Here is a 22,787-nt window from a genome sequence, read left to right as displayed (position 1 = left end):
CTCTCAGCTCCTCTTTCCTTTGCAGAATATGCAGGCTGCAGCAGAGTAAGAGCTTAGTGATGGGACTGAAGGTAGGTGAAAAAAGGGGAGAGCACAACCCAAAATGTCTTTGGAAAACTGTAAAAATAGTTCTAGTTGATCATAAGCCTTTTTACTGAACTTAATAAAGTTTTAAACTTCCTGCCCCACAGCAGAACTTCTGCTTTGACATTGGCTTAGTTTTTGTCCTGTTGATTCCTACAGGATTTCACATCTCAGATGTAGAGGTTCTCAACTCTAATGCTGTAGTGGGACTAACTTTGTGCCTAGGATCTGGAAACAGCTCATTTCTGTTATACCAGATATATTAATGAGTCACCAAGATCAGGCATGGCTAAAAACTGCATGCAAGGACAATATCTAGTATTATTCCTTGTTTAAGCTTGTAAGCTTTGAACCAGATATGACAAATAAGTGCCTTTCTTTGATGAAGCCTTTTAGCCTCACCTTCTTAAGCAGGACTATTGAGACTGAAGATTTATTTCTAGGGATGTTCTGATGTGGGCTTTTGGGAACTGAGTAAGGATCACTTATTAAACTCAGCTGAAGTAATACAAGAATTATTATGTGGAAGAATTCTCATAGCGATCTGTCCTGCTCTCTCAAATTGTCCATCTCCTTATGAGTGAAAGGAGCTTAAATTTTATGTTTGCAATTATAATATATCCTTTCTGATTCAGAGCTAGCAAACTGTGGCCTTTGAGCTGCAAGCATTCTCTTCTGAATACAGAAGCAGGTACATTAAAATATCTTTGTCTTTTGGGTCTTCAAAAAGTCCACAAGCCTAGAACAATAAAATAAGAAATGTTCATTTTATACATACAGGTCTAATATGACTCTTTCTTACTCTGTTACAACTCATCTTGTGATGTGAAAAGTACTTGTGTTCCTTTTAGTCATTCTGCAAAACTTGTGTGATGATTTTGTGCTTTGTTTTTTCGTATTCTGTGCCCCCATTACTGGTTCTTTTTGTAAGGCCTTGATGTGTCCCAGAAATAAATTGGCTGAGACAACATCTCTTCTTTCTCTCTCTCTCTCTCTCTCTCTCTCCTCCCCTCCCTCCTTTTTGTTTTTCATCATGATAGTTTGCTGTATGTTGAGTTAAAAATGGGCATTGTCAAAGTCGGGTTGTGACAGTTGCAAGGGGACCTGGAGCCAGAAATTTTTGTGTGTGTGTGTGTCTAGTTTCCTGAGCCATGTGTCTGGCAGAAGAGAAATTTCAGCTGGAAAGAGCCTCGGAAGTTTCCATCCTACCCAGCAAATTGCTATCTTGAGAGGGCTAACCCCAGGACAGAAACTCAGAACCACATATTTGACTATATTCACATATGCGAATAGTTACTGCCAATTAGATTTAACTCACAATTAAGAGAAAAATAAACTTTCAACACGGATGAAAAGAGAACCATCTCTTTTAACAGACACAGCCTGTGTCTGTTAAAATTAAAGGCAATTTGAACCTTCTCTAGAAGAATGCATCCCAAATAACTGGGATATGCTGAAGAAGTCTGGATGCGATATACCAAGTGACCTTGGTTTATATACTGTTGCTTGGTGAAATTTTTAATCAGATATATGGAATGATTGCTCACAGAGGATGAAATTTATGGAGATGCTTATCTCTCCCAATATTATGCCTATATTATTGAGAGAGAACAAGCTACCCACTTTTTAGCAGATGTCTCAACTCTCTCTGATATTGAAATGCATGTTTCATGAAATAGGAATGTTTTGCTTAGCTGTGGTCATTAAGGTTGTGTAACTGATGGTGCAATTTGACCTATGGCAGCTTTCTTTATAAGTAGCCTCCATAGTGATCTAAACTTAAAAGAACGAGGAATATGGGACCAGGTCTTGTGACTTTCAAACTGGAGGGTAAAACCATAAACCTCACCAAGTTTAGTTGAGTTTTGCCACTGATATGAGCAAGAAATTATTTTTGTCTTGGCTGTTTTGTCACTGCTGTCTGTAGCATTTGCATTCTCAGAACACTGTCCGCTTTGCTGAGAATACAGTATCTGCAGTGAATCTGCAATTCCTTTTTCAGAACAAATGATGGGGTTTTCTCAGGTGTACATGTAATAAGATTCTCCATCTCCTCCCTTCCCCCAAACTCTCTCTTAAGTGCTGCCATCACCCTGTAGTCTGGGTCAGTTATTTAATGGCAATGAACATTTTCAGGAAGGTAACCTTTCTGCTTGTGATTTGTTCAAGGACTCTGGAATTATAATGGCTGTCAAATGTATATAACTGGTCTCTGTGGCACACATCCAACGAGTGATAAAAGCTTCTTTCTCTCTACTTCTTTAGTCAGTATTCTTTCCCTATATTACCCTCTCGCTTTTGCTCCTCTCAGGCAAAAGGAGAATACAGTGCCAGTTAAAGTGCAATTTGACAAAACAGCAGATCTGCCATATACCCCGTCATGGTGTGTCCCGGCTGTGGGCAGTGGATTACTCCTTGGCTGGAGGTTTTCACACTGACTTTAGTTAAACATAAAGGTCTCTTCTGAACTTTGATTTTGAAAACCTCTCTTCCTTTATAATCTTCTGCCAAATATTTGGGCTCTAGGAATGGTGATAGTTTGTGAGTACCATGAATTCACATGCTTAATGATCTACAGGGGGTGCATTTAACATTTTACCAGCGGGTAAGGCCTTTGTACTTTTTTATACAAAAGGCAAACACACAGGGGATTTTTTCACAGCTCATGAAAGTATATTACTAATAGCAGCAGAAGTTGGCAATGTGTTGTGCATTGTCTGCTATCACTGCTGAACATGTAGTGAAGAGAATATTCTTGTTATGTTAGTCCCACAAAACCTATTTTATCTTCAGTGCTGGATGGGGCATTACTTTCTAATGCTGTCTACTTCAGTGAATCTGTTTAGCAACTCAAGAGGAAAGAGAAATTTGTCAAATCTCACTGGAAATCTATCAGAAATGTCAAACAAAATGCTATAACATTCTGGTTTTGTCAAAAGGATAAATGTATATACAGCTGTGTATGTGATATTATTTGTAGTAATTGTTGCCTCAGTGAATTTGTCTGTGTAAAGTAACATCGTGTAGTATTAACGGATATGTTTGGTTTGGTCCCTGAGGCCAGTTTGGCCTTACACAAAGACACTTGTTATTTGCCCAAGTCTGATAGTCCGCCCTGGTTTTTTTGTAGTTCAGGGGAGGAATACAGCTTTGTTGTAACCAATGAAAGGATTCCCACTGGCCTCCTGGGCACTGGTTGTTTGCTGGCAAATTTTCCTCAGGTTGTAATTGAGGCACTGAAGAGTAAATTTAACACAGGGTTTCTGTTTAAAATGGGGTAAGGATTTTTTTCCATTTGAATGCAGAAAAAGCTGTATGCTAGCAGTACATATATGGTTATCATTAGCAGTTAATGGATTGTTTCCACTTCATTTTTTACAGCTCTGTATGTGTACAAACATTTCTAATCTAGCTGTGCCCATACTTGGAATCAGTATGAGTGTGCTTAATAGGTTGTTACACACGTTTAATATATTTGAGCACAAAAGTAAGTTCCTCCAGGGTTTGAAACACCAATAAAGAAACCTTTCAAATGTTTTCCCTCTGTGAATTCTGAATCCTGTGCAAACTGGGAAAACACCCGAAGGTTGCTTCAACTCTTTTTCTAAAGATTACACCAAATACACTTCATTTCCAAACTACAGTGCAACTGGTGATTGAATCTTTTCTCCTTGATCATCAACTGAAAGATTAGCATCACATTTATAAGATCATTTAAAGGCTATTGGCTTTTAACATCTCAATGAAAATACCAGTGACACTTACCATTCACTGACCAAACTGATCTGTTGCATGAAGTCTGTGTTTAAAAGAACGTTTCCTCCTTGGTTGCAATTTTGCATGGATCCTCTCCAAAGTCTATTGGTGTGTCCCAGTCTTCTACAAGAACAAGTCACAGTATCTATCCAGCAGCTGCTGCCTGCATCTCTATTTCTTGGCTTTTCCTGAATCATAGAATCATTTAGGTTGGAAAAGACCTAAAGATAAAATGACCTTAAGATCATGGAGTCCAACCATTAACCTAACACTACTGAGTCCACCACTAAACCATGTCCCTGAGCACCATGTCAAGGTGGTTGCCATTCCGTATGTTTTTCATAGTTTACAATGACGTAGTTAGGGAGATCATCAAACTCATTTCACTAATGTCTTGCACTGACTGATAATATAAAATTCCATAAACTTTTTCCACCTTCTTTACTATTGCTGAGCGGGTAAAAAAACCCCAAGCTTAAGATAAGCTCTCTGCTACTACACTGCTAGTCTTCCTTCACAGTTCCTGCCAAAGCAAGTCAGAATAAGTCTCAATATTTAATAGTTTAAGAAGATTTTGAGTGTGTTTCATCCTTCCAGTAACATATTCCTGCATTTCCAGTTACATATTTTTCAGGAAGACCCAAGGCTAACATGTTTTACTGTAGAAGGTTTAAGTTCCTTCTGTCTTTTATTCTCTTGGTTTTGCTTTTATGCCATGAAAGATATCAATGCAGTATGAAACAAAAAAATATTTAAACTTTTGTGTTAGGACAGAAAAGAGTGTGTTTTTCTTCTGCTTTAGTTGTTAGAAAAAATTGAAGGAGTATTACATTTCCTGTAAGGCTGGAAACACTGAATCAGTTTTTTTTTTAATCTGCAAGTCTGTGGTCTGAAGGAAAAATGATACTTGGGCATTTTCATATGGAGTGTTTACACTACAGAATGGTGTTTTTGTGACTTGCCCTTATCCATAGTGAGAGCAGTATCCAGGCAGTTTTGCTGGATTAAATGCTATTGACAGCAACACTTTCGCTGAATCACTGAACAAATAGGGTTGCACACCTGGGAGAGTAGTGGCTCTCTGGATAGTTACTTTAGAAGCCATGTGAGAATACAGTATCAGGAAGGACTGAACTTTTTCACCTGCAAAGAACAATTAGAAAATGCTAGGTCTAAGACAGAAATGGTCAGAATTTGAATGCCACTTTGAAGGCTGTGAATTTAATGACAAGCTCCTGATACGTTGTAGAACTTTCTGCAGTGCAGAAAAATGCAAACTCACTGCAATAACTTCATTATAACATAATAGGACATAAATCCAAAGCTATTTGAGCATGATAGTATTAGAAATATTGGATACAAACCTAAAAAATAGCTAATGCCAGCAGCACAGATCTAAGTACAGGGACTGGAACCGTAAAGATAATTTGAACATTCAACTACTGTGAGGAAAGAACATGAGAAAAGGCAGAGCAGTTTGTTACTGTTATTTTGGTCCTCGCAGGACATCCCAAGTCCTTTCTACCCTCAGTCTGACCCGTTTGTCTGACTTGCCTCACTTGTCTTGTTTAATATCTCCTTTTCCTCCTCCTCTCTGATTCTGATTACCATCCCATATACGGTAGTTTCATCAGGTGGATGAAGATAACTAACAAACTTCTCTCTGTACAGCATGCTTTAGAACTGAGGGTATCTGTCACCTCCGGTTTGTGACTGATTCTAAGGGAAATGAAGCAATGCATCAAGCACAGCAAATGAAAAAAGTCAGAAATCAGAGGGAAGGCAGAGAGAGGCCATTTTGCTTTAGCAAGATTTCTAGACCTCACTGACAAAGTCATATTTTCATCTGAGAGATTTTTCCACTTCTTTTCCGTTCTCTTGTGGAGAATGCTTAACACATACAGCTGGCTGTAGTAGGACAGGTTGTTGTGCTGTGTTTCAGACAATGTGGTCCAATATTGATCCTCTGGTCCTGCATGTAGAGCCGCTGTAAAGAGTCAGATCAGAGCATCAGACTCCATGGGCTGTGCAATGCCACATCCTGGCACTCTGTATTATCGTGTCTAGAAGTGGGTTACTTCTCACCTTCCTCTGCCTCTCATGTGGAGGTAGTGAACTCTGTAGTCTTGGACCAGAAATTCGTTCTGCCGTGAATTTGGCCTTACGCAAAGCCCAAGAGGAGATGTGCAGCTGTCTGCTGCCCAAACCAGTAATCCTTATTTCCTCCAGAGAAAAGCATAGTGAATTGAGTAGATGCCTTCTGATGGTTGGATGTGGGTTATGAGCCACCAACTGGACCATTCTGTCCTGAAAAGGAACAGAAACATTTTTGGCTAAGTGCTAGAAGTTTACATATAAGAATCCAAAAGGAGAGTATGGTTATTGCTTTGAACTCACTTTATCCTGTAAAAATATGCTTTACCAGAATTATCCATTTCAGATCCTCAAACTGTGGAGTGAGAAAATTTAATTCTTTTTTTTCCTTGCTAGGGTAAGTGACATCATAAATATTAGAAAGAAACAAAAAGACTTATTCCAGAAATTTGAACTGGGGTAAGTCTGATTTACAGAGACTGACATCACCACTCCACTGGAGATAGCAGGGACTGTGCCTATCAGTTGTCTGAAGCAAGTTGGTAGTCCTCACTCAGCTCACCTCAGCTCTATCAGTCACCTCATCACCACAACTGCTAATAAAATGTCCAGTGTTTCCCAAGTCAGTCTTGGTGATAACATCTCTGGGTTGTGGCTGTTTGCTATTCCAAGTGAATGATAGTGTAACAGCAATGTAAAATTGTCCTGACGTATATGAAGTTGGGCAAAATCAAAATTGGTAGCAACTTTTGGTATTTTTGGCCTTGCATTTTGAGTAAATGTTGTCAAGGAAAGCAAGAGGCAGAATTCTATTTTTAACAGAGACTTTTTGTTTCTTTCTACTTTCTTGAAGTCAGATTTCAACTCACTACAATTAAAGCTTTGCCAAATTTAATTTTAAAACTTTGCTGATTTTTATTTTTCTGATAAGACTTCTATTTCCTAGTGATTAAAATTTGTTGAATTTGTGGAACAGTACTAGGAAGTATTGTCTGAATGTTGCAATATCTCTGCTCTTCATTCAGATTCATTGCAAGTGCTGACTCATTGAGTTATGTGGAACAGCATTCCAAAAATACCTGAACAGGTTCAGCCTCTGAGACTGTCGTTGTGCTTCTAGCAGCAACCCTGCTGAAGACTTGGCTTTGGCCACTTGTTGCTGCTTTTGCACTGCCTTTTGTGCCCTATTGACACAAGCATTTGCAGGGTCATGTGGTGAAATGGGTGAAGAAACTGATCCAGCTGAAACTTAACCATGCAAAATTTTTTTTTTTCCACTGGACCACCTCCCCCCATTGAGAAGCAGGAATGAGCAGCCAGGATTAGGCTAAGGACTCTTCTTACAATTTCTAAAAGTTGTTAAACTCCAGAAATTGTCAGAATTGAACCCTTAATTTCATATCTGTTAAAGAGAACATAGGCTCCTGTGTATTTTTATCACTTTTGAAAACAGGACATAGGTAAATTGAGCTCTTTTTGCAATTTTTACCATTATTTTTAATATATTAAATATATTTTAAAAGGCAAAGAACATGAATAGCAGAAAGGTGAAATACCAGTCTTCCTTCTCACAGCTTCCTTACTTCCAAGCAGGCAGGGGTACTAGGACAGAAAGGGCGAATTCTAAGGCAGACAAATGGTCAGCCTGTCAAAATAAGGTATATGGTTCTCCTTCCATATTTTTACTTTTTTAGAGCCAACATTTTTCCTGCTGTACGCAAGGAGGAAAGTGAAGACAGAGTCTAGAAAAGGAACTGTTTCTAAAGAGGTTTCTTGCTGCCTTTTGTCAGAATATAGACTGTCACTACTACTAGGAGGCATTCAGGAGGGGGATGCTCCTAGGTATAGCAGGACATCTGATCATCAGAACCTGTAGACTGTGTCCTTGGTTTTGGCAATGTGGATACATGCGTATCATTTACCCACTCTGTCTGCTGATCCTTACAACTGGTATGAAAATACTGTTGTAGTCATTGGCAGCTGCCCTGAAAACTGAAGAGCACTTCTAAAGCATTATGAGATCGGCAAGAGAAAATTAGTCTGACAGCATCCAAGAAAGCTTCACTGTCCCCGAATTGCTCCTGCCTCACTACATAGAACATTGCTTGATGCACAACTTCTGCTTTCCATTACTGATAACGAAGAAGAGCTGGTTTTTTTCACGTTGCAAAGCAGTGAGCATTTATAATGCTGTGACCACATTCTTGGATGTTTCCAGCTTTCAAGTGACATCAGGGAGTGTACAAGAATTAAAAAGTTGCCCACCCATAAGTAACCAGGACCAGCACTAATAAAGCCCTTTTTACCCTAGAGAATGTTGTCATTGAGAGCAACCAAGGGCATGCCTGCACACAGAGTTACTCCAGAAGCTTTTGTAGCAGTCCAGGAATTATTAATAATTACTCGCTCTCAGGACAGGTCCTGTAAACACTTCCTCCCACACTAACTTGCTATGAACAATTTCAGTGTGAGTATAAGGAGAAAGTACAGTTTTGTGGTTACTGTAGTTCATCAGCCCTTTCAGAGCTCTCCCACGGTGCTTGCCCACTTCTCACCGAGTCCTTTCTTCTGAGATGTTCTGTATTTTGTGCTCCCTCACCGAGGCACCTCGTGGAGCAACAGTAGAAGAACACCTGTCCCTGCCTTCACCCAGGTAACCACCTGTGTTGCTGTGCAGGGAAATGTACTCATGTAACCCTCTCGTACAGGCATGGATGGGCAAAGACAGATCAAGAGCTAGAGGTAGCTCACAGTAGACAGAATTTCACTCAGTAATGCCAACGTCAGTCTGATGTCAGCCTAGGACACACATTCTAGGAATGCTAATAATGAAAAGGTTGGACTCATTTCCTATTTTAAAGAGGCTTTTTAAATTCTCCATATACTTCCTTTAAAAAAAATTCTTTTAATTTTTCTGATGTTTGCAGTACCCTGAAGAATAATATGAGTTATTTTCTCAGTTGATGAGTGTATTGCTTTTATAGGATTTGAAACACTTACTGACCTGGGTAGCTTATGACAAAATAGGATTTTGAATTCAGATCCAACTTGCTCTATCTTACTTCTGCTTCTAATCCAGAGTGAACCTTATCTGTTGTTATTTTGTATTTCATATGATGCTGTATCATCCTAGAGTAATTACTGCCATAGAAGATAGAAGGGTCTTGCCATCAAAGGAGGAAACATGCGAACATGGCACGTAATTCTTAAAAAATCTGAAACCTGAGTGGAGGAAAGCAGGAGTTAAACTGGCTCCTGCATAACAGTTGTTTTGTTTTACGCTTGACGTTCCGTCCCTGTGCCTAATTCCTCAGTCTCGTCTTCCATGGTGACTTCGTTAGCAATGAGATGCTAATTAAATTTCATATTTACGATTAGAAAATAAAATCATTGGACCTTTTTTAAATAGATTTTTATGAGTTTTGGCTCAGTTAGCTGAGTCAGCAGTATAGATTCTGCAAGGCTGAAGTTACCAGCTTTGAAAAAAAAAGATAAATAGAGCAAATAATGATGGAAGGAGAGTCTAATCTAAAACCTCATATAGTTTCTACACTGTATTAATTTTTGAGCATAAGAGAAATAATTTTGATTTTGTTCCTTATAGAAAGAAACATTGTTAGTCATGTAGAAAGAACCCTTCTTTTATTATGTCTCAGAGGGTTCAAAGCTTAGAATTTCATCTAATTCTTAAAATCTCAATCGTAGTTGGAGACAATATGCTGAAAAGAGATCAATGCATCAGCAGTGTTTACCATCACCTGTTAGCTAGCAAAATATTCTTTTCATGGATTCAGAAGGGTTAGAATTAACACAGGTAAGCACTGACACACAGCATCTGCCCCCTTCCCTGCGGAATGTGTATTACTGGAGAGTTTATACAACACTGGAGAATCAGAACTGCTTAAATACTGCTGCCAGACAGATTTATAGGTGCTATATAGAGCAGTTTCCTATTCCTGTAAAAATTAGCACCTCACAAAGCTTTAAAGGCCCATTTTTCAAATACTTAGCATTTGAAGAATGCTTCTGTTGAGAAAAGATTTTTGAAAGAGCTCAACTTCAATTTAAGCATGTAAGAAAGACCTGATTTTTAAAAGTGCTTAACACTCAGCAGCTCTGTGATTCATAACGCTATCTTATCCCACACTCTGAGGCAAGTCTTGCAAAAATCTAGCCATTTATTTTGATGCCCAAACACCACCTACGCCCTTTGAAAATCTGACCCTAATTACGAGTTGTGCCCTTGAGTAGGAATGAGAAATAGGGGAAATCAATCCTTATGTGTGGGAGCCATTTACTAGTGCTCATATTGCATGTAACCTTACTTCATACACAAATACAACACTGCGTTTAAAATAAATGCTTTTCTGCGCATTCTGCAAATTTTTTTGTTGTTAGCTTGTGATACTTTATGCTATGAGGTGCAGTTAATGCAGATAGCACATAAGGAATTGTTATGCTTCAGGGCATAACTTAGGAGAATAAAACAAATCTTCCACTGACTTTTAGTTTGTTGTGATGCCTTACCACCCTTTGTACTGTTATACATCTTCTCCTAAAGATCAGGATTTGGGTGCATATAATCCTGCAAATCTTGCTTTTGTAATATTGTTTGTAGATGCTGTTTTAGCAGCAGCTGCCCGTGCTTAAAGACTGGGATGCTCACAGATGGAGTGTAATTCTGGCATCACTTTAGAGTTGCTATTTTCACAAATATTTATTTCCACAGTCAGCAGAGAATTCAATAAAATTCTCATACTTCTCCTTATGTTGACTCATTCTCAAGAACCACACTGAGGTGAAGACAGATAGTCAGATTTCTTGCTATTTTAGTACTTTGCTTCTTTGGCCTTTTCAAAAAATACGTGTTAACCATGAACTGAACTGGCCATGAACTGTTTCCTGATGAGAACAGAGTTTAGTCTCTTCCAATGGTTAGTTAGTTCTTCTGGGATAAGTTTTGCACACGGATGCTTTACAGCATTTTATTCTGTATCATCAGAGCAATGGACTTAGTTATAGAGAAAGAAACAGAAGATACTTAATTCCTCCTTGCAATGCTTTGAAGGTAGGAAATCTAGAATTGCCAAGTATTTGGTATTATCTCTTCCCCAAGACAGGAAGACAAGGTCATAGAGAGGTTGCAGCTTACAGAAATAAAGTACAGTCCCATTAAGTAAAGAATCAGACAATTTTTGCTTTAAATTGCTATGGAAGTGACTTAAAGGAGCCCTCCTGCAGGATGGAAAGCGAATTGTCTCTCTGTTTTCCAGATGTTGCTTTCCTGCTCTTAATTGCAGGCCTTGCAGCGAGGCTTCTTTGGTGACATAGAATTGTTAATGAACCCCAGCTGTCGCATCTGCAGGAAAGGAGGACCTGTTTAAGGTACTCCTCAGGTCTCTCCTGCTCCATCCAGAGCACACAGCTCTCTGTGGCTATGAGAACACTTCCTCTAAGACTTTCCTCTGCAATGGTGTCATATTTGAAAGTTACCCACAACCTCTGTTCAGAAGAAAAGGGAAGTTAGGCAGCCCCCAGAACCTTTCTATCTACTATATATAGACAGTAAGTTTGAGAGAGAGGATGGTGGGTGTATGTTTCCGGAGCTACGTGACACAGTCCTGCGACACTAGTACAAGAAGAGAGAGGACGCAGAGCAAGAAGAGGAGGTGACCAGAAAGCATAAGTGGGAAAAATCTATTCATAAAACAAGTACAGCCATTTCCATGTGAAAGTAGAATTCTAATTTTCAGCAGTAAAATAGCAAGCTCCGTCTGATACCTGGTGAGGTTTTGTCTCTCCTAGGCCAGGCTGCTTGTGATCTATTGTATACTTTTTCTCGTCAAATGGCATCCAGTTGTCTTCTGTGTGTTTTGTGCTCTGCTGGCTGAGATGTTCATGCAGCTTTAAGCAAGCTTACAAGGACAGAGGATTTTGTCAATGAGCAGGACATCAATGACTTTGGCAGTCTGCGACTAGGAGTGAAGCTTACTTCTTCCAGTGACTTTGAGGTGGAAAGACTACAGGTATTTGTTATGTAAGGCACCTATGTTATTCTTCAAGCCACAGTCAAACTAGCATGTGCAAGACAGCAGGCCGTTCTTTAAAGTTAGGGTCTGTTTTAAAGTAATAGTTACAAAGAGGTCACAGATGGAGTAAGGTATAGATATCTGTTCTATCTACTTGAAGTTGTGCATTTGCATAAAATGAACAAAATGTATATGTGAATCATAGCAGTCATCGCCCTTAGGAGACTGGACAGTGTTTGATCCAACAGAATATATTGTTAGCAATTAAGAGCTAAACATGAATGGATAAGACTTCACAGAGCTAGGTGAGGAGCTATTATACCTTTGCAGAGTGCATTTAAGGTATTTAACTGAATCGTATTCTTTTCACAACCAATGCATGCTGCTGTTATAATGCAGTAATCAGTTTGCATGTGGGCTATTTTTCATGTGTTTGGAGTGGTATTGTTTGTTAAGGTTCATCTTTATACGAGGCTTCTTATTTGTTCATTCTTTGTAGTCTGTGTATTTTGACTAACTGTAGAATTCTTAATATAGGGTTCTGTCTTATTTTCCTGTTATGTTATAAAGCCTCCTATAGGAAATGTTATTTTCAAACTTTCCTGGGCCATGGTGAATTACAGTGAGATTATCTGACAGTGCTCAAGACTGGAGTGTAACCTTTTCCATTGTAAGAATGGCTTACGCATTTACTGTCAGTTGTTGCTGAATTTGGAGATGGTTAAACTAGAGTGCAGTCCTCCCATCTAATGTGTTCCGCGTTATCCTTTGACTGTTTGGGGACGAGAGTATCACCTACAAGGAATCATTATCTGACTGCATGGCAGATGTTCTTCTCTTGAGTGTTTTTTGTTCTTTTTTTTAAACTCATGTAACATAAGAGTTTGTAGAAAGTGTAAATTTTTAAATCAACAGACTAAGTAGCAGTTTCGTATGGCCGATGAGAATCAGGCTACCTGTGCAAGGGGTATGCGAGTTTCATATGTATGCATCAGCTAATGAATCTTTGTCCTTACCGGGTTATGTAGCTCAGTCTATGCAAATCCCTTATGAACAACGGCTCTCTGTACCAAAGAATGTGCTGGTTTTTGTAATGTAAGCGCACATTTACTGGGACCTAACTGACGAACATCAAATCCATTTGCATGTTTGGGCGACTTGAATTTTTAATTCAAGACTCCTCCTAATCCCACAGTACTATATGCTTGCCCCCAGTTGTGCCGCCTCCCCCTCCTAAGCTAGTGCGAATCTCATTATCAATCGTAAAAACAGAGTGAGTCAGTCTCAAGAAAAAATTAACCTGGGAGGTAGTAATGACTTCTGAAGCATTTGTTGGACCAGCATTCTCCTGAGCCCTCGGCAGCCTGGGGATGACAGCCTCTTTTTTAGATCTTGGCTTTTAGCACACATTAGTTGAAAGGAAATGCTCGTGTCAGTAGCTAATGCTGCACTCAAGAAAAAAAGGCCAGCTATATAAACATATTTGTACTATTTAGCACAGTGATTTCTGTTGTCCTCATCATCATCATGCGTAACAGGATGGAGGATGTGTAGATTAAAGCATTTATTAAATGTCAGGGTTTCAGCTCTCCACAGCTGCTTTGCAAATCCTTTAAAGTGGATGCACCAAATTCCTGTGGTAAATTATTTATTTAAATTATTGTGCCATTATCTTGATTTGCATACTCAGAACTAACATTAATTTCTAATGTGTCAGGATCTGTGGCAGGGCTTTCCCTATTTATTCCTTCATTTGCTTTACAGTCCATATTCCTTCCCTTTGCCTTTACTGAGGCCTTTCCTGTTATCATCTCTACCTCACTTCTGTTCCTCACTTTCATTCTGTTGAGTTCCCCTTTCTCTAACTTTCTTTTTCTTTTCCTGTTCCCTTTTTATATTTCCTTTTCCCTTGTCCTCACCATTTTTCATCCCCAGATGTCGTCTTTCTCTCTCCTCTTCAGTTTTTTCCCCTCTATCTCTCATTGTTCACCTCTCTCATTTCTCATTTACTTTCACATATATTATCATTTAATAATGGTAGTACTAACAATTTCTGAAATCTGGTTATCAGATTCTTAAATGATATGGGAAAACCAAATAATATCCATCTAATCACCAGTGTAGTCATTGCCATCTGAAGGGAAAAATCTCTCTCCATTGACCCTAGAGGGAACCTAAGCAACTAGTTGTGGCTAGAAACCAATCTTGAGAGGGCATTCTAAGGCAGAAGTATAAAATGGTGGAATGAAGTTTTGAACAGACCATTTTCCATTTGCCAGAGAGGAACTAGATTTCTAAGTTAAACTAGATGCCTAATTCAAATTGGTGAGATGAATCCACCCTCTAAATTTCCTCCTCTATCAGTAGTGCTTAGAGGGTATGTTACTCAGGGAGCTAGAAGCATCTTCACTGTATGTAGAAAAATAGTGACACAGAAAAATGACGGAGTCGTCAAAACATCATTTAAGCTATTTGTAGAGGAGGATTTTTCCATTTTCTTTGTTTATTATTGGTAATACATGTTCTACAACCAAATCTGATTGGATGTTGCGTGTTCGAGGTAGCACAATCTGCTGTCGGTTTGCTATTGAGGCAAAATTAGTCATTTCCTTCCTGTGTGATAAGATGATAAGAGCTCTGAAGTTCTAAAGCTAGCAGACTTGAGGAAGACGTAGACTTTAGATATTCTCACCAGACGGAGGGCAAAATGGGAAAGCATAGATCTCAGCCTGTTATGAAACAGAGATCATTGCAGGATCCTAATAAGTATTACTGCACTGATTGAGGTCTTTTGCAACAATATTTCATTGGGCAAAATAACATTCTTCACATGTAAATAGTTTTTTCCTCCAGAAAGTGATAGGTATTTTATAGAATTTCATATGCAATTTCAAAAGCAGACAAAAGCTAAATGTAATAAGCGTGGAATTCAATGCAAGGATTGTTCAGCTCTTAAGCAATATTATCCTGCAATATTGAAAAACTTGTGTACCTGTGTTGCATACGGTGTTTTCTGGTTTAGGTGGTACTAAGCAAATCATTGGGTGTACTGACTACAGTACTAATAACTGATCTGTGCTTTATGTATGCATTACCCTTTCTTTTTTTCTGAGATGGAGTTTCATATGGATCTGTTCTTAGGCGAGTAAATAAAGGCAAAGGAGAGATAATTAAAGAGAGTTCCTTTGTATTAATTCTTCTGGCCCTCTTCTGTTAGGACAGGAATAGTGATCAGAGGCAAATCTCTGATTTATTCTATTGCTCTCTTTTTTTTCATAGAGCAGAGATACTGAGTAAGAGTAACATGGTAGAATTCTTCATTTCTTTTTCTCTCACTTGGTTGTTGTTGAGCTAATAGTTATGAAAATGAGGGGAATTTTCCTTCCCTCTTCTGCTTGTAGAAGCAAGATGAATATGCCTCCAGAGCCCTTTGAACCAGTTAGGGAGTTTGTTTCGGTTATCTCTGTCTCTCTTCTGTTCAGAAAATGGGAGTAGTATTTATGACTGTGGCTGTCATCTGGCTTCACTGAAGATCTAGCTTTACCTCACTGAAGCTTGGCAAGTCTACTAGAGTTTTGGAGGTTTTTTGTAGGTTGTGTGTAACAGGAAGATTGACTCAATGGAATTGAACAGAATACATTTGTGCTAAAATAATCCTATTTTGTGTTTAAAGCTTCCTGCTCTTCTATTACTTTGGTATCTCTTATTCTATATTTTTCTTTTCTATTTCCTTGAAACTGTGGCATTCAGCAACTGGTTGAATCTTTTCTATAAAGAGGGGGTTCTGATATATACAGAATGGTTGTTTCCATATACAGCCACTGTGACCTAAACCAGAAATACAGCCCAGTCCATTCAACAGTGCTTCTGGCTTCAGAAAGCATTCTGAGGCCTGCAAAATCTGAACTAATAAAACTGCACTAATAGTAAATGTTTTTCTAGGGCCTTCCCATCTTGGTGGTTCCAAGTAACTAATTAACAAGTCCTACCTTGTCATAAAAATACTTCTTACCAGCCTTGTTTTTAGGTAGGGACACTGAGGTAGAAAGAAGGAACATAAAGTGCAAATTTTTAAAGGCAGATGAAGACACTCTCTCCTGTCCTTTGGGAGTTCAGATTTAGGCACCTATATGGAAAAAATTTGCAAGTATAGGTAAGCAAATTTAGTCTTCTTAATCAAGGTTTAAGCCTTTTAAAAGTGGTTTTCAGTACCTTAGAACATCCAGCAGTGCAAGCAACATAATCGGAAACTGCTGGTATTCAGCATTTCAGAAAGCCAGGAGTGCAAATAGAGCTCTCCTGTCCTTAAGCAAAGGAATATAATTTCCTTATCACACTTTAAACTGCGACTTTCCTCTAAAATTAAAAATAGCTCTAAATCCCTTTGTGGTTTTGTGGTTCTCTGATATTGCAAATCTGCACGTATCCATACAGGCAGCTTTTGAGAAAATCACCCTGTTGTTATACTTTATCATGTGAGGTGCTATACAAATTTGAGGGAGAAAGGGTATTGCCCCATAGAATCTAGAGATATGCATAGAAAGAGGATGTAATACAATACCCTCAGAATGTTGAGGATAATTATATACACAGTTTTAAAGTTCCATTTTCATCTTTATTTTTACTTTAAAGTGTGATAATTTATATGTAATCCTTTCCTGGTTTATATACACATACTTAATATTTAACATAAACTTCTGTTCTTACTAACTTATAATTTGCACAGACATTTTGTGTGTTGTGGTTTCTTTTTAAATACTGCCAGTCTGTGAACATCTGTGACAAATGCAGAAGTCCAAAACATTAAAATGGATCGCCTCTTCCAAAATAAACTTCCTCCTGCTTCTCAGTATGAGGACAATACCCTTTTTTCATATTTCACAAAAAAGATGTCAAGAAATCAGAAAACCTATCTGAAGCCCATGTTTGCAGCCTGCTACATGGCGATTCCTCAGGATCAACAGGCTGACAAGAATTGAGAGCAAGGGGATGCAAGTAATTAAATGGCTGAAGGGTTAATTTCTGCACCATCATGAAATGAATCCCAAACAATGAAGCTTCAGATGTGGCCTGATGATGAGCACTTTATAGAACCCCTGGTTCTGCAGCCTGCAGGCTTTATTCCCTTGATCAGTTGGAGAGTGTCACTGACATATGAAAGTGTGGAGTCTGAGTGAGAACAGAGAACAGCTTTAACTGCAAGGTGATTTGTTCAGTTGAAAAATATAACAAAAAATAGCAAACACATAGAAAGATTCATTTGTGTGTAACAGCCAAGAGAAGGATAGTCCCTTAGAGAGAAAAGGAGATAAGGGGAGTGTTTCTTTTAATGTAAAAAGGGATTCTCTCTTTATTTGTCTGCATCTACAGAGATCTTTGAAATAGATGGGACTAGCTGAGATTATTACTGGATTAAGATCTCCTGCAGTTAAAAGCTATGTTGTATACCAGCTACTGAAAGGAGCAGCAGGAGAGCAATTTTTTAACTGCTGTGGCGATTCTTATTTCTTTTTGGCTAAAGTCTGTTGAAGTCAGTCCAAGTCTGTGACTTCACACCTGTGATTTGTAATGGACGCCATAGTATTTCTATGACATATCGCAACTTCTGAATGTGTTAGGTTACAACTCAAGAGGTGTTGGAATCAGAAACTAGATAATGGTAATAAAGATCAGATTAAATAAGAGATTACACATTTGAAAACATTTTAAATCTGTCATTTCTAATTTTATAAGTGAAAACAACTTTTCTGCAATATCATCACAGGAAGAAAGGACAGAAACGGGGAATAAGGTCTTTTAAATATCTAGAAAATGCATGTGCTGCTGAAAATCTTTTAAAATTAAAGCCACTAATACAATACTTTTATTGGTTTCCCACTGAGTTTCAGTTGTCACATCTGGTTTCTGACCAGCACACCAAAATGTCAACCAATCACAAGCATTTTATTTCCTATTCCACATTATATTAAATACTATATCAAAGAAATATTTGCTCACTAAGAAGAGTGCTGTACTAATAGCAGCTGCCCATCGCTATTGTCTCTGGAATGGCTCCACAAGACAGTGGAGTTACTTGGGGGTTATACTCTTAGACCAGTCTGGCCAAAGAAACACAACAGAGGCAGCACCTCAAGCTCTAGGGAAGAGTGCTACCTGTTACACGGCAGTAATCCCCGAGAGGTGATGAAGAGCACGGTGAGTTAGGAGAGAGCTAAGCTGTGCTTCTGGTAGGGCATTTCCAAGGTGGAAATCAAAAGAAGAAAGCAAAACTCCACTAAATGTTGTTTCTAAGGGCTTGCTCCTGATAATAGACTGTGTTTAACAGGAGTTTGCTACCAGAAATCTCCTTTTAAAATTCTTAGCCACTCATGCAGTATACTTATTACTTTCCCATTAAACATTATGTCCCCAAAATAACGGTATGGATGTATTATGCCCATACAGGAGGGACTGTTTGATAAAGGTATTTTTAATGTCAGGTAAAAAAATGTATTCATGTTGAGAATTACGCTGATGAGTGAAATCTTCTGTGAATCATTTAATGGAGAAATCCCTTACTAATGTCCTGAGGGAACTGCTGACAGTGTGTAATAATTTCTGGTTCAGTGCAGCAGATTACAAGATATCTTGCATTTTATGAAATTCAGGCAAGTGCTTCTTTTGCACTCTGAGGTCCATCTGTGAGCTTCTGGTACACTCCCCAAAATTAAAGGGCCTGCAACACACCTTTTTTTAGATCCAATAGATAGCTGTGGCTGTAAGATGACTAAGGTACGGTGTGACCTTCTGCTTTACTGCCTTCTACTCTCCAAAGTTCAGCTTCTCCAATTATGTAGTGTTTGTTAAATTCACCTTTGAAGTGAAATACAGTTATTTCCAGAAAAAGTGGTGGAGAGTGAGGTTCATGAGAATGTATGTGTACTTCAGATAAAGCTATTTCACCTTTAGCATTCCTCCCACTGCTACCTACTTTATATAGCTTTTTCTATTGTTTTACCTTTATACTGTTCATTACTGCAGTGTCATCTTTACCACACATAAATACTGGAATTCAGTAAGAATTTCATCCAGCTTGTGAGGAGTTCATAAGACCAGAGAGATTCTCCCATAACTACAGCCGTGCCCCCATGATGCTGGACCCCACTAAGCAGACCTGGTCTTCCTTGCCCTCTGAGGACTGTCGTCTCTCCCAGCCCATTTAATAGCAGTCACTGGAGCAATGAAATCTACATGCAAGCAGCAGAGCAAATGCTAAATAAGTGGTTCTTAAGATGTGAAACTACAAAGAAAAGAACTCTGGGAGAGCTACTGGAGTACAGGAGCCCCTGGCAATACTCCCCTAACCTGTCCATAGTATGAGGAACCATCCAAATTTTTCTCATAGAGATATTGAACCCCAGCCTAGGGTTTTGGACAGTTTGGGAAAGCCTTTGAAAGCATCAAGCAAAGAACACGCATTTTTGTGGGACTATTCTGTATTTCATTATGATAGAACACTGGCAAACACATTATTTAGGAGATTAGCACTTTTGGGTTTAGTTTTCAAAATGAGGAGTTATTAGCCCCTGGCTATAGAGATTAGTAGCTGGTTTTGCCCAGTGATGATCAGCGTAACACAGGCTGCTTTGCAGTTCCTGAAGTTGGAAGCTGAGGAAATTATAACACAATGGAGAGAAGTCTTCTGGTCCAAGAAAAACAACATGCTGTTTTTGAGGTCTTTAGTTACTGATTACCAGCAACGTCTCATAAAGCACAGCTCTCATCTCATATGACCTAAGAATTGCACATTCTTCTTATACCGTGGTCTCTGATGGGGTAAAATAATTCTTGAAATAGCTCTTGTGCCATCCTGGTCACAAGATCCTGAGAAGGCTAGAATGCAAAAATAAGACTTGTTTCAAAGGTTAACATTTATTACAAAGTTAAGAAGGAAAGATTTTTACAAAGTTTCTTTACTCTTAACTTCAGTGCAGGTTTTCTCACCTCATTGTTGCCTGCCTTGTAACCTTCTCTAATGAGGTGGTTACAAATTAGGAGTTGGCAGGAAATTGCTTAGCAAGCACTCAGAAATCATGTGATAATATTTGCATGAGTCAAGAACATTTTCAGACTTCAGCGATACAATGCTCATACTTCTCCACTCATGCGGAGAAAGGCAAGGTCTGAACTCACAGGTACTTGCGTTCATGGCCACACATCAGTCAATCTATACACAGCTGCAGAAGGCAGACATACGTAACTGCTTGCTTATGAGTTAACTATTCCTGTGGTGCAGTCATTTACATGTGTTGGCTCATCACATACATGCAGGAAAAAATGCAGGTTCAAATCAGTACAGCTGAGAGGAACAAAGGAGGTGAGAATGAAAGCCTTAGTTGCCTGCAGCATGTATTTGCCTTTGCTCTGAGCTTTGCATGTTCAGTCTTTCTTGCATTGCACCGTGTCCTTTACCATTGCTTCTAATATGAAGAGGGATTCTCTGACTTGTAGAGACCTTCATGGAGTTAGCTGAGCTACAGATTCATCACTAGAGAGCAATATGCAATAGTTCATAGACTCAAGATAGCACTTCTCTGAACTGTCACTTTCCAGATAAGCTGTGGACAGGCTGCACTTCAGTTCAAACAGTTTCAATACGGGGTAAATTCAGCATTAGTCAGAAGTGATTCTAAGCTCATCCTATGTGACATGGAAGCACAAAAAAGTAACAGGATAGAAACTGTCCTGTTTGATGTTCATTTGCCAATTGTTTCTCCTGTTAAGGAGGAGAGCCGGAGATGGATGACTGCCTGGAGACGCTGAAAGATGAGGAGGAAGCTTTGTGGGAGAATGTAGAATGCAACCGGCACATGCTGAGCCGGTACATCAATCCGGCCAAACTGACCCCATACCTGCGGCAGTGCAAAGTAATTGATGAGCAAGATGAGGATGAGGTGCTTAACTCACTTATGCTGCCCTCCAAAATTAACCGAGCAGGTAATTATTTTGTGAATGGCTACATCTGTATTCCTATATGAACGGTATTATTTTGCTAAGTCTGGAGGGAGCCTATATCAAATTACAGATTATCAAATAGAAACCCTATATCTAATTTACGGGAGATTTAATGTAAAGGGGGGAATCTGCTGCTGCTATTTTGATAACAATGATTCTTTCCAGTGCTGTGCAGGCTGGAGCTCATGGGGTTCATATTCCCATCAAAGCCTTGGCAAATATTTCAGTTAACACAAGCAGCAGCCAATGCCGTTCCAAGAGTAGGTTTTCAGCTGTCTTGCCGTGCTTCATGATTTGTCACTGAAGGGTCTGCCATCCTAGCGTTTCAGTGCTGCCTGCTAAAGGCTGCACTGAATAAAGTGTCTTTTGAAATTTCTGTTCCAGAGACCAATTTGCCCGCACTCCTTCAGCATAACAATCAGCACAAACATAAAGAATACGTGGCATTACTTTATGAGTTCAGCTGAACTCAATTAATCAGCCAGATTTTCCACAGCGCATTGCTGTGGCGGAGACGAACCTTAAGCAGATTTGACTTCAGGGAGACGGTACTTGCTTATGCTGCTCATAGTGCTGATATGTCACCTCTCTCTCTGTTCTCTGTACTTAGGCCGACTGCTGGACATTCTCCACACCAAGGGCCAAAGGGGTTATGTAGTTTTCTTAGAGAGCCTAGAGTTTTACTACCCTGAACTCTACAAACTGGTGACAGGGAAAGAACCTACACGGAGATTTTCCACTATTGTTGGTGAGTAGAATCAATCCCAAAGGAGCCTGTTGAAATAAGGACTATCTTGAAGACTGGGTTTAATTTTTCAGGCAAGAAATGGAAATAAAAGCTAATCTTGTAGTAGCATTCTGCAGTTTTTCAGTCCCCTTCAGTGCAAAATGAGCTAGCAACAGGTAATGTATAAAGAAAAGGAACAACTTAGTTGTCTGAATTAAGCTGAAGAACTTCAGACTGAATGACAGACATTACAAGATATCTCAAGATAAGAAACATTGGAACAGTGGACTAAATTACACTGATGATCTACACATGTACAGCAAATTTGAAGCATTCAGATTAATTGTACTTGTACATGTTCATTTTACAAAGTTTGTGCTATTTCCACAGGCCGGTGCATGTATATTTTGATTCTGGTAATAGTGTGCTGTGTGATATTCTTACTGTTGCCAGTTAGATATACAAATGTGTATGTACTTGTGCATATTCTGCACCTCTGTACATATTTTGGGACATTTGTTTCTTACTCAGTTCTGCTGATTCTACTTAGTATAAAGTTACTTTGTTAGAAGTTGATAAGCTGTTCAAACATTTTCAGTGGAGGAGGGACATGAAGGCCTTACCCATTTCCTAATGAATGAGATCATTAAGCTTCAGCAGCAAGTAAAGACAAAAGATATGCAGCGCTGTGAACTCTTGGCTAAGTCTCGCCAGTTGGAGGATGAGCGAAAGCAGCTAAAACTGAACAAGATAGAACTGCTGACCTTCCAGGAGAGATACAACAAGATGAAGGAGGAGAGGAACAACTACAATGATGAGCTGGTCAAGGTGAAAGATGAGAACTACAATCTGGCCATGAGATATGCCCAGCTGAGTGACGAGAAGAGCATGGCTGTGATAAGGAGCCGAGACCTCCAGTTAGAGGTGAGATAAATGCTCTGGGCTGCTTTAATCAGGAGCAGCAATGGAGCATGCCAGTAGCATCTGGCAAAATGAGACCTTCTCTGACAGTAGAAAGGTGTAGAGCTCTCATTTGCTTTGCTCATCCAGATGATTAGAGGCATCGGTATACAGAAATGCCAGCTGCAGTGATGTGTATTAAT

The 22,787-nt window shown here is 39.1% G+C and overlaps 1 protein-coding gene across 1 annotated transcript in view; it reads left to right on the top strand.

Annotated features, from left to right (window-relative positions):
- The window catches only part of CARD11 (caspase recruitment domain family member 11), a 46,956-nt gene that overhangs the window by 1,547 nt on the left and 22,622 nt on the right, over nucleotides 1-22,787 (top strand). Inside the window, exons 2-4 of the mRNA XM_082311744.1 lie at nucleotides 20,727-20,939; nucleotides 21,568-21,705; nucleotides 22,283-22,608. Coding sequence (XP_082167870.1) covers nucleotides 20,727-20,939; nucleotides 21,568-21,705; nucleotides 22,283-22,608 — 677 coding nt within the window. The remainder of the gene's footprint in view (nucleotides 1-20,726; nucleotides 20,940-21,567; nucleotides 21,706-22,282; nucleotides 22,609-22,787) is intronic.

The sequence above is a fragment of the Platalea leucorodia genome, assembly GCF_965183815.1.
Source record: "Platalea leucorodia genome assembly, chromosome: 5".
Classification (NCBI taxonomy): Eukaryota; Metazoa; Chordata; class Aves; order Pelecaniformes; family Threskiornithidae; genus Platalea; species Platalea leucorodia.
This window is presented reverse-complemented; position numbering and strand designations above follow the sequence as displayed.